At 42.7% G+C, this 12,944-nt stretch overlaps 1 protein-coding gene across 1 annotated transcript in view; it reads left to right on the forward strand.

Moving 5' to 3' along the window:
• The first annotated feature begins 874 nt into the window (after positions 1-874).
• LOC143172032 (3',5'-cyclic-AMP phosphodiesterase 4D-like) overlaps positions 875-12,944 on the forward strand; it is a 462,605-nt gene continuing 450,535 nt past the window's right edge. The window contains exon 1 of the mRNA XM_076361252.1: positions 875-1,143. Coding sequence (XP_076217367.1) covers positions 875-1,143 — 269 coding nt within the window. The remainder of the gene's footprint in view (positions 1,144-12,944) is intronic.

The raw sequence follows: 12,944 nt of genomic DNA on the forward strand, positions 1-12,944 counted from the left end.
GCACTTCCCTAGTTCAAGTAGTGGTCATGATATGATGGTATACTGAATTAAGATCTCATTAAACAGATACCAGTAGCTGTCATAGTCTGATTTCAGTTTATGTGCAGATCTTAACCTCTTGTTTGGTTTGTATTTCTGGAAAATGTAAGGTAGAAAGTATTAGCCTTTCCTAAATCATTTGAAAACTGGTTGTGATAAACTGACTTGGGGGGGGAGGGAGAAGGCAGAACCTAAATCCTTTTACATTATTTAATTGTAGTATTTGCTAGTTAGCTTAAGAGGTAAAAGTTTGTAATCTTCATTTGTAAATGGGGACTACAAAGATAAATACTATAGATCCTGGAAAAAACAGAAGAGGTTATTCAGCAGTCCCCCTTCCTTTCAGCCTCCCTGAAGGTTCAGGAATAAGCAAACGGAAAGAATAACCAAACAAAATGAGCACGTATCTGATGTTTAAGCCCTCCTCCAGCACTTTTTATGTATGTAACCAGAAATCACTCAAGCAGCTGCAGCATATTAGTTCCAATAGTTTAACAGGCAGCTTTATAGCTCTGACAAAGGCTGTGCTAAAGCAGTTTCTTCCTCCCATGCTCACTTGCTATGATAGCTAATAAGTGATCTTTGGCAGCAGGGCTGTGAGAGGAGTGTTAATATTTAATAGGTTTCTGTGGAGGAGTTAGCTTGCTTTTTTCTTTGTAGATCATTATCTATAGAGACTCTGAGGGCAGGCGACACCATGTTGAAAACAGAATAGGCTGAACTGGAGTTGGAGCTCTGCACAGTTCTTTGGGACTGATTAAGAAAGGAAATATTTTAAGCAGTCAAGCCAATATTCGATTGTATTAGACCTTAATAACAAACTTCCTCGGGAAACATGGCTCAGCAGACAAGTCCAGACACTTTGACTGTTCCTGAAGTGGATAATACACATTGTCAAAATCCATGGTTAAATGAAGATCTTGTGAAGACCCTGAGGGAAAACCTGTTGCAACATGAAAAGTCCAGGACATCTAGGAAATCTTCATCTGCTTCTCCCCGGCTGTCTCCAGTTATTTCTCCTCAAAACTCTCCAAGACTTTTACACAGGATGCTTCTGAATAGCAACATACCAAAACAGCGGCGTTTCACTGTGGCACATACCTGGTAAGCACTGAGCAGGTTGTCGTGAAATGTCAGATTCACTTTTTTTCATAGAGCATTTCTCTCCTTGGTGTCAGTGTCTATATTTGTTGGTTTGATCTCAGCATGAATCTGTCTGGTTGAAAGAGACAGTTCTAATTTGTGACTCAAGTTAATTTCAGACCTGAAGTTTAAAAGGGTAATTTATATAAAGTAAGAAAACATATATTTGCTTGCACAAAAGCTACTTTATTTCCTCTGATTTCTTAGGTAATAATCCCTTTCTTCCCCTCCTCCAGAAATAAAAATTGGAGTCTTAAGAAAGAAGAGTACTTATCTCATTCTGTGCTGTTCAGGCCAGAGTGAGTAGGCAGAATTTCTTTTTAAATGTATCTTTATCTTATTTATTTATTGCCAATTTATGACCCCTCTTGCCCCTAAGCAGAATAGCACAAATTTGTTTAACAGTGCTCAAATTAAGAAGGGCGTGATAGAGAAGAATGGTGGGAATAGATACTGTATATGAAATAGTGATTTTTATTAAAGCAATTGCTAGAATAAACAGAGGAAAGACGGAAAGGGAACCCCTTGTTAAATGTTTCTCTAGTACTACTTTTTTTTGTAACTCGATCATTTCTTAGTCGTGTGTTTGTGATCAAATCTATAAAAGACATTTGTTTTGTTGCATCCATCTTCTGTAAAACAGCAGTATAATTTCATTACTTAATTTATTCTTTTTACATGTTACATATGAGATTATCGTAACTCAATAATACATTCCTGTTTGCTTTGATGGTCCTGAGATCTTGATGTGTTCTGTTTTTTCTTGTGAGATTTTTTCCCCATTATTTTTCAAATAAAAATGTAATATAAAGGAAGGAGGGCAATGAAATATGTTCAAAGAAAGTAAGTCATGCATTCTGAGCAGTAAATGGATATGCTATTCAAGTTTATCTTCATTTGTCTGAAATTGGATTTACACCATAGCTATGTGATAGGTATGTGCATTGCACATTGTATACATGTGTGCCTAAATCTTTACTATGTATGTATTTGTAGCTAAAATGTATTGGTGTACTGTGTGTTAAAATATAATAGCACCTGCATTTAATGGAAAAATGGTAATATAAGATTAGGGGTTAATCAGTGATTTGAAAATGAATATATGCAGCATAATGAGCAATAAACAGTAAAAGTTGCTGGAGAAAGATGTCTAGGATAAGCATGTAGTAAAGTGTGTGGATGCATGGCTAAGAAAAAAAATTAATCAAAGCCAAGCAAGTTAGTTTATGGTACGTCAAAATGTAATAGCAAAAAACCCCAACTGCTATATTTCAGAGTACTATTTACAGACCTGTTTTAGAGTAACAGATACTCCTTTGATAAAATATATTTACCCTTGAAAAGGATTGCAAAAAACAAGTGTGCCTTTATACTTAAAGAATATTTATTTTGAAACCAGTGTGCCTGATCAGAAATTGCATGTGTAACAGAGAAAACTGAATGAAATTAGGAGATTTCATTTTCCCTTAACAGTTATGCATAAACCCCAACAACATTAAGGATCTCTAACTGCTGGTCTGTGTTAAATAATTTATAAAACAGTCTATACATAAGAACATGCCAGATTTAAAAAAAAAAATGAATTCGGGCAGAGCTGTTTTACGTTGTAAGATGAAAATAAATAAGAATTTGTGAAAATTTACAGAGGAAAATTATCATGTGTGATTATTTATGTGTGTGTTATGACAGTTATTTAAGAAGACTGAGAAAGGAAGGGTATTAAAAGGGACAGTGATGAAGTGAACAAACAGGTTTGGGCAACATGTAAGGGCAAAAGCTGGCATAGCATTAAAAAGTGGAATTTTGTTTAAACCCACTTCCTCTAGTGAGCTTCAGAAAGGTTTGGGTAGAGTGCCATTTTCCAGCATGACGTGGAGTGTAAGAAATGCTTGGGTTTTTTCCCAAATATGTGAAATACTGGGCCTATAAAATACTGTTGTTGAACAATTCATAGTTATTTCTAAATGATTTGTAAGACTGGCTCATCTTAGCAGCAGGTTTTTTCAGCAAGTAGAGCGCCAAGCAGAGAGTTAGAATAAATAACCTGAGAACCTGCAAAGAAGAATAGTATTTCAGAAGTGAAGTAGGAGGAGAAAAAACACTAATCTTGAGTAATATTATATGTGATCAGACTTGCAGGCATATGAAGAGAAACAGAATGTATACTGTGTGCTTCCAAAATTTATTTGCTGCCAAATCCCATCAAGTCCGTAGCTACTGATATGTCTTCACTTATCTATTTAGAAAACTGAGATGCTGTGTGATAGATGTGGTTTCTAGATGCTTTGGCTGTATAGGCAGTATAGTGGTTTTAATTCCATATCCATATAATCTATTTTGGGCAGTTCATAGAAAAAATGAGCTTTTGAAAATGGAGTAGTTGTAAGCTTGCTCCAGAATGTTGTATTATGGAGGATCCGTTCTGGTTTGAGTGCATATTGTTTGTTCCACAGTAGTTATGACCTTTTCTGTAAATACTCTAATTTTCTTATATTTCTAATTTAATCTATTTTGTACTTTAAGAACAGTAGTTGAATTCTTTGTGTATGCATCTTTCTTTAGTCCATTGTTCACACAGGCATTAAACATTTTAATAACATGATCTTATTCAAGCCACCAATAATTAGAAAACCATTCATGTAATATTTCAGTCCTTTCTGACTTTGCAAATTACCACTAGTTTTTAGAATTTTAGTATTTTCTTATGTTTTTCTTATGATTATAATTTTATGTATATATGTAGCATAAGAACCAAATGTATAACGCTAAAGATATTGCTGTGTCTTGCAGTGATGCCAAATACAGCCACTGCAAATTCAGCGTACTAGAAAAACTCATTTAGATTGTACCTAACTCCCTGATTTCCAGGCTCTGAAATGGCATTCAGATACAGTCAAAAAGTAGGTGGCAGGCTGATTAATTGTTCTGGTGACCTAGTTCTTCCCCCTTTCTTTCATAAGGCCCATAGCTCTCCCCCTGTAATGGCTTGGGATGTAGAACTGTTGACACCAAAATGCATTTACTTTATCATGTGACTATTATCCTTTCACATGAATAATCGTGTTAACATTTTTAGTCATATAGCAGGAATATTTGGTCTTGTAAGGACTACATAAATGGCCCAGTTGTGAACTGTCAAAATGCCTTCATTTTTTTATGTGATAAGGTATCCAATCATAGGATGCAATGTTCACATACATGTTCATTTACACAGTGGGGCGATGGTATATTATGTAAAAGGCATGTAACTAATTGTGATTAAAAAAGGTGATGTAGTATGTAAGCCTTTAACACCTCTGTAAGAAGCTCTATGGTTCTTCTTTCCAGAAAAGTTGAACCGTTGTATCTTCTGAAAACCATGTCTTGCATAAAAACTGTCATGAAAATTGTACACAAACTGGGTCATTTACTAGGAGTACTTAAGAAACTGATGGAGCCATTTACTTAAATTTGTTCTCTCTGTATCAGTTGTGTTTAGGAAGGCACAACTTAAAAAATCGGTTATTTTTTTAATTTGTTTTTAATAGGAGATTTCCATGCCTATGTTCAGAAAGGTGATTATATAACTTGATTTTGCTTACAAGAGTATAATGGAAAATTTGCTAATATTTCTTTCAACTCGGAGTTCATCACTAACCTCAGACATTTTGAGTCCTTCTCTCCTTCATCCTTCCCCAGCTGTAACTCTGAATTAATTCTAACAGTTGAAAGATAAACTTCCAGATTACTAGTTTTAGAGAGGAAAAAATACAGCATTGAATGAGTTGAAATAGAAGGTTTTAAGTAGTAGAGTTGCATGGGGTCTTCATTTTTAACGGAGAAATTTCTGAATAACTTAGTTTCAGAGAGTGTTACAGCTAGTCTTGCCTATAACTGGGAAATTAAAACTACTTAAGTCATCTTGAACTTTTAGTCTGGATCGCTGTCAGTCTATAGACAATGTCAGTCTACAGCCTATAGGAAACAACCATAACTGAAAAGAAACAAGTGTTTCAAAGCTTCATGGCCAGGAATTCAAATATACTCTAGCCAAAACCAATTCAAGTTCCTCAGAAATCTGCATTATATTGTCTTACTGTAAATCATAATGCTTTAAGATATGGTCAATATAATGACATGGCAGCACATATTACAACCAGACACAGACAAGATAAATTAACTCTTCTGGTATGTGCTTGACAAATTCAGTTTCTGGATTGTCTTGGTTGGCTCTTCATATGCCTTTTCTAAGCCGCCTATCCCCAGTGCAGTTTGGCAGGAGAGATCATTAGGGTGGGATCATACATGCTGGGATTTGTGAGAAGAGAGGGCCTTCAATTACAGGAAAGGAGACTTGTCAGTTCCCCAGCTGTGTGAACAGCCAGTGTGCATGATGCATGTCTAAAGGTCTGTGGAAGGATGTTTAGATACTTTAAATCATACAGCTTTAGTAACTCGTGGGAAGTCAGCTTTCCTTTATTTTCCATGAAAAATTCCTTCCTGTAGGAAAGGAAGGAGAAGCAAGAAGCATAAATATTTGGAGCAGGATAGTAAGGTCAGTGCAACATAGCAACTAAATTGTATCTATTTAATGGGAAGTATGAAGTCATGGCATGCACGTGCTTGATTTTTTTGGCCTTTATTATTTGTTGCCTTAATATTTCTCAGTGAACACAAAATGTTCAAACAGTTTTTCTCTGCTGTATAACTTTGGACAGAATATTTGCTGCCTTTATGACTTATTTGTGTGTTTGTGCGTATTCAGATACAGCAAGTAGTGATATATCACCTTTTTTTTCATTATATAAGTTGAGTTTGTTATTCATAGGTCCATTGTTAGTCTTCCCCTTTGATATCTGTCCCCTCTCCAGCTCTTCTGGGGTTCATTTAGTACTTTTTGATGTTCAGGGGTTTTATGTTTTTACTCTTTAGATTTTTTTTTTTTTAACATGCATCCCCAAACCTAACTATTTAATATGATTACTGATTGTAAGAACACAAGTATGTGCTCAGCTATATAGAGTACTTTCATCTGAATTCAGCCAGCCTTTGTCCCCACCCATAGTAAATAGTTTTACATTGACTTTGGCACTTGGATATGAAAACGATAGATGCCTTAGAAAGAGTTTAGATAAATATGGGTAAGGTGTGCCATTTTAAGTTTCAGGAATGTAACTGACATAAGGGTACTGATAAACTCAGGTCTTTGTTTATTTTTGTTGCACAATATCTTTTCATGCACTTTTAGCACTAATTCTGAAAACCAACAAAACCTCAAATATTAGTTATAAATATGTTGCTCTTCTGCAATCTACCTAGCTTGATGTGGTTCTACACTGCATGATTCAGTGTATTTATGCTGAAACCGTACTAAACTAGACTGAAGGTATACCAAACTGAAACTATATACTTTTTCTCACTACATCATCTTCCAATTTTCAAGATATATTTTCTTCAAAGACTTTTAATGCATGTCTATGTTTTCCTTTCCTTCACTACTCAGTGCTTCTCAGGGAACTAAAGTAATTACAATTTAGTGTATGAAAAGCATTTCAAAAGGAAGATCCATCAAAGCAGAGTAGGACGATAACTATGCTAAGAATATTAGGAAAGGATAAGGTTCATAAACAATGTATACTCTTGTTCTGGTTTCGGCTGGGATAGAGTTAATTTTCTTTCTAGAAGTTAGTATAGTGCTGTGTTTTGGATTTAGTATGAGAATAATGTTGATAACACACTGATGTTTTAGTTGTTGCTAAGTAGTGCTTACACTAGTCAAGGACTTTTCAGCTTCTCATGCCCTGCCAGCGAGAAGCTGGGAGGGGGCACAGCCAGGACAGCTGACCCCAACTGGCCAAAGGGGTATTCCATACCATATGATGTCATGCTCAGTATATAAAGCTGGGGGGAGTTAGCCGGGGGAGGGGTGACTGCTGCTCGGGAACTGGCTGGGCATCGTTTGGTAGGTGGTGAGCAATTGCATTGTGCATCACTTATGTTGCATATTCTTTTATCATTATTATTATCTTCCCTTCCTTTTCTGTCCTATTAAGCTGTCTTTATCTCAACCCACAAATTTTACTTTTTTTTTTCCCCCGATTCTCTCCCCCATCCCACTGGGGGCAGGGGGAGTGAGCGAACAGCTGTGCGGTGTTTAGCTGCCTGCCGAGTTAAACCACAACAGTCCTTTTGGCGCCCAATGTGGGGCACAAAGGGTTGAGATAATGACAGATCTGAACAGAGCGTGTTAAGGCAATTTTGTTAAAAGCATTCATTATATTGGTTTAACAGTCGCTGGTCACAATAATGATTAATTTACTCTCAAAGTGGTCGTGCTTGCTCTCAAAGTTGTGTTATGTAACACCTTACTTGCTGTATGTGTTCCTTGTTGTGCTATCACCTCTGGGAGGTGAATCAAGGATATCATTTTGCTGCACTGTGTAACACTTGGTTTATGATGTGATAAAATTTTTGGTCATGAGATTAATTTTTGTATTTGTACTTCTGTATTTCTACTCAGCATTGGCGTCATCTCTGTACCTCAGGAGCCACTTTTCAAAAACTATTAATACTTACACCTTTTACCTTTTCTCCTCGGGGAACCAATCTATGGGGGAGACAGTGGGGGACACTTTCCCCCGCTTCTTCACCTTCCCTTTCTCCTTCAGGCTAGTTACAACAGCTCTTGAGAATTTTGAATATCCTTGGGATGTTCAAACCAGCATGGTCCTATTGCTATGTCTCCTGAACGTGGTTCAGGTCGTGATCTTGTTTAAGGTTAAACAATTATTTAAGAATACCATGCAGAGATCAATCCCAGTGACAGGCACTGCGGCTACTCCAGCCCCCAGCGACAGGCACCGCAGCTACTCCAGCCCCCAGCGACAGGCACTGCCGCAACTACTCAAACCCCAGAAACAGGCACTGCGACTGAACCAGAGAACCAACCCGTGCTGGTATCAGTCGCCCCTATACACAAGAAGAAATATACAAGAAAATCAACTCGTTTAGTAAGGGACGAAGATGAACCAGGGCCATCACGAGAACAGGAGGAGGAAGAGGCAGAACCCATAAATGAGATGGTAACCACACGATCCCTATCCCTGAGTGAGCTGCGAGATACGCGAAAAGATTTCAGTTGTCGTCCAAGCGAGCATGTTGTCACCTGGCTGCTCCGATGCTGGGATAATGGGGCCAGTAGCCTGGAATTAGAGGGTAAAGAAGCCAAGCAGCTGGGATCCCTTTCTAGGGAAGGGGGCATTGACAAAGCGATTGGAAAAGGGACACGAGTCCTCAGCCTTTGGAGGTGACTCTTGTCAAGCATGAAGGAAAGGTATCCCTTTAAGGAAGATGTCATATGTCACCCAAGCAAGTGGATCACCATGAGAGAATTAGCTGTGCTGGAGGTGATTTATGGTGACCTGAGCAATGAACAGCTATCCAAAGATCCAGATGAAGTCAAGTGCACACGACCCGTGTGGGGGAAGTTTATAAGGAGTGCACCATCGTCATATGCCAACTCATTGGCAGTGATGACCTGGAAAGATGGAGAGGAACAAACAGTGGATGAATTGGCTGGTCAACTCAGGCAATACGAAGAAAGTCTCTCTTCCTCCCTACAGGCCTGCATCTCAGCTGTGGAGAAACTGTCCTGGAAGGTCCAGCAACTCAAAGAGGATATGTCCTATCCCCACCAGTATCTCAGCCCTTAGGAGTCAGCGTCCCTCTGCTCAAGAGAGAGGATATAGAGGGTACTACACAACAGGCCACCCTGTGGTTTTACCTACGTGACCCCGGAGAGGACATGAGGAAGAGGGATGGAAAATCTACCTCGACCCAAGAGGCACGGGTACGTGAGCTGCAAGGAAAAACAATCACTAAAGGGGGTTCCTCCAGGAAAATTGCTGCTCCAGTTTCCAGTGGGCAGTTCCCCAGACAGAGTAGAAGGGCTGATCTTACTGAGGGGACTTCTGATTTGCATTTACAAGAAGTGAGTAACGGATACTATGACCAGGACTAGAGGGGCCCTGCCTCCAGCCAGGTGGAGGAAAAGTACAACCGGGTTTCCTGAACTGTGTGGATTCGATGGCCTGGCACATCAGACCCACAGGAGTATAAGGCTCTAGTGGACACCAGTGCACAGTGTATCCTAATGCCATCAAGCTATAAAGGGGCAGAACCCATCTGTATTTCTGGAGTGACGGGGGGAACCCGACAGCTAACTGTATTGGAAGCCGAAGTGAGTCTAAGTGGGAACGAGTGGCAGAAGCACCCCATTGTGACTGGCCCAGAGGCTCCGTGCATCCTTGGCATAGACTACCTCAGGAGAGGGTATTTCAAGGACCCAAAAGGGTACCGGTGGGCTTTTGGTATAGCTGCCTTGGAGACAGAGGAAATTAAACAGGAAGTCTCCACCAACTAGCAAAAAGGAAACACAAGCTTTCTTAGGCGTCGTGGGTCTCTGGAGAATGCATATTCCAAATTACAGTCTGATCATAAACCCTCTATATCAAGTGACCCGGAAGAAGAACGATTTCAAATGGGGCCCTGAGCAACGACAAGCTTTTGAACAAATTAAAGAGGAGACATGAGAGACATAAAGAGTCCATGCAGTAGCCCTTGGGCCAGTCCAGGCAGGACAAGATGTAAAAAATGTGCTCTACACCGCAGCCGGGGAGAACAGCCCTACCTGGAGCCTCTGGCAGAAAGCACCAGGGGAGACTCGAGGTCGACCCCTAGGGTTTTGGAGTCGGGGAGACAGAGGATCCGAGGCCCGCTATACTCCAACTGAAAAAGAGATATTGGCAGCATATGAAGGGATTCAAGCTGCTTCGGAAGTGATCGGCACTGAAGCACAGCTCCTCCTGGCACCCCGACTGCCGGTGCTGGGCTGGATGTTCAGAGGGAGGGTCCCCTGTACAGATGATGCAACTGATGCTACGTGGAGTAAGTGGGTCACACTGATCACACAACGGGCTCGAATAAGAAACCCCAGTCGCCCAGGAATCCTGGAAGTGATCATGGACTGGCCAGAAGGCAAAGATTTTGGAATATCGCCAGAGGAGGAGGTGACACGTGCTGAGGAGGCCCCAATGTATAAGGAACTTCCAGAAAATGAGAAGCAATATGCCCTGTTCACTGATGAGTCCTGTGGTATTGCGGGAAAGCATCGGAGGTGGAAGGCTGCTGTATGGAGTCCTATGGGACAAGTTGTAGAAACTGCTGAAGGAGAAGGTGAATCGAGCCAATTTGCAGAAGTAAAGGCCATCCAGGTGGCTTTAGACATTGCTGACCGAGAAAAGTGTCCAGTGCTCTATCTCTATACTGACTCATGGATGGCAGCAAATGCCCTGTGGGGGTGGTTACAGCAATGGAAGCGGAGCAACTGGCAGCGCAGAGGCAAACCCATCTAGGCTGCCGCATTCTGGCAAGATCATAGAATCATGGAATCATTAAGGTTGGAAAAGACCTCTAAGATCATCGAGTCCAACCGTCAACCCAACACCACCATGCCCACTAAACCATGTCCATAATTGCCGCATCTACACGTCTTTTAAATACCTCCAGGGATGGGGACTCCACCACTTCCCTGGGCAGCCTGTTCCAATGTTTAACCACTCTTTCAGTAAAGAAATTTTTCCTCACGTCCAATCTAAACCTCCCCTGGCACAACTTGAGGCCATTTCCTCTCGTCCTATCACTAGTTACTTGGGAGAAGAGACCGACACCCACCTCGCTACAACCTCCTTTCAGGTAGTTGTAGAGCGCGATGAGGTCTCCCCTCAGCCTCCTTTTCTCCAGGCTAAACAACCCCAGTTCCCTCAGCCGCTCCTCATAAGACTTGTTCTCCAGACCCCTCACCAGCCTCGTTGCCCTTCTCTGGACACGCTCCAGCACCTCGACGTCCTTCTTGTAGTGAGGGGCCCAAAACTGAACACAGTATTCGAGGTGCGGCCTCACCAGGGCCGAGTACAGGGGCACGATCACTTCCCTACTCCTGCTGGCCACACTATTTCTGATACAGGCCAGCATGCCATTGGCCTTCTTGGCCGCCTGGGCACACTGCCGGCTCATGTTCAGCCGGCTGTCAACCAGCACCCCCAGGTCCTTTTCCGCCAGGCAGCTTTCCAGCCACTCTTCCCCAAGCCTGTAGCGTTGCATGGGGATGTTGTGGCCGAAGTGCAGGACCCGGCACTTGGCCTTGTTGAATCTCATACATTTGGCCTCGGCCCATCGATCCAGCCTGTCCAGGTCCCTCTGCAGAGCCTTCCTACCCTCGAGCAGATCAACACTCCTGCCCAACTTGGTGTCGTCTGCAAACTTCCTGAGGGTGCACTCAATCCCCTCATCCAGATCATTGATAAAGATATTGAACAAGACCGGCCCCAAAACTGAGCCCTGGGGAACACCGCTCGTGACCGGCCGCCAACTGGATTGAACTCCATTCACCACAACTCTCTGGGCCCGGCCATACAGCCAGTTTTTCACCCAGCGAAGAGTAAGCCGTGAGCCGCCAGCTTCTCTAGGAGAATGCTGTGGGAGACGGTGTCAAAGGCCTTGCTGAAGTCCAGGTAGACCACATCCACAGCCTTTCCCTCATCCACTAAGCGGGTCACCTGGTCATAGAAGGAGATCAGGTTGGTCAAGCAGGACCTGCCTCTCATGAACCCGTGCTGGCTGGGCCTGATCCCCTGGTTGTCCCGCACATGCCTTGTGAGCGCCCTCAAGATGAACCGCTCCATAATCTTCCCCAGCACCGAGGTCAGGCTGACAGGCCTGTAGTTCCCCGGATCCTCCTTCCGGCCCTTCTTGTAGATGGGCGTCACATTGGCAAGCCTCTAGTCGTCCGTCCCCGTTAACCAGGACCGCTGATAAATGATGGAGAGCGGCTTGGCAAGCTCCTCCGCCAGCTCCCTCAGCACTCTCGGGGGGATCCCATCCGGCCCCATAGACTTGTGAGCATCCAGGTGGCGTAGCAGGTCGTTGACTGCTTCCTCTTGGATTATGGGGGGTTCATCCTCCTCGCCGTCCCTGTCTTCCAGCTCGGGGGGCTGAGTACCCTGAGGATAACTGGTCTGCCTGTTAAAGACTGAGGCAAAGAAGGCATTAAGTACCTCAGCCTTTTCCTCATCCTCAGTGACAATGTTCCCCCCCGCATCCAATAAAGGATGGAGATTCTTCCTTGGCTCTCTCCTTGTCATTAATATATTTGTAGAAACATTTTTTGTTGTCTCTAACGACAGCGGCCAGATTGCGTTCTAGCTGGGCTTTTGCCTTTCTCATTCCCTCTCTGCACGACCTAACGAGATCCCTGTACTCTTCTTGAGTCGCCTGCCCCTTCTTCCACAAGTGGTAAACTCTCCTTTTTTTCCTGAGTCCCAGCAAGAGCTCCCCGTTCAGCCAGGCCGGTCGTCTTCCCTGCCCGTTCTTCTTACGGCACATGGGGACAGCCTGCTCCTGCGCCTTTAAGACTTCATTCTTGGAGATCGTCCAGCCTTCCTGGACCCCTTTGCCCTTCAGGACTGTCTCCCAAGGGACTCTCTCAACCAGCGTCCTGAACAGGCCAAAGTCTGCCCTCCGGAAGTCTATGGTTGCGGTTTTGCTGGCCCCCCTCCTTACTTCACCAAGAATGGAGAATTCTATCATTTCATGGTCGCTAAGCCCAAGACGGCCTCCGACTACCACATCTCCCACCAGTCCTTCTCTGTTTGTGAACAGCAGGTCGAGCGAGGCACCTCCCCTGGTAGGCTCACTTACCAGCTGGGTCAGGAAGTTGTCTTCCA

This window comes from Aptenodytes patagonicus, chromosome W (genome assembly GCF_965638725.1).
Source record: "Aptenodytes patagonicus chromosome W, bAptPat1.pri.cur, whole genome shotgun sequence".
Taxonomy (NCBI): Eukaryota; Metazoa; Chordata; class Aves; order Sphenisciformes; family Spheniscidae; genus Aptenodytes; species Aptenodytes patagonicus.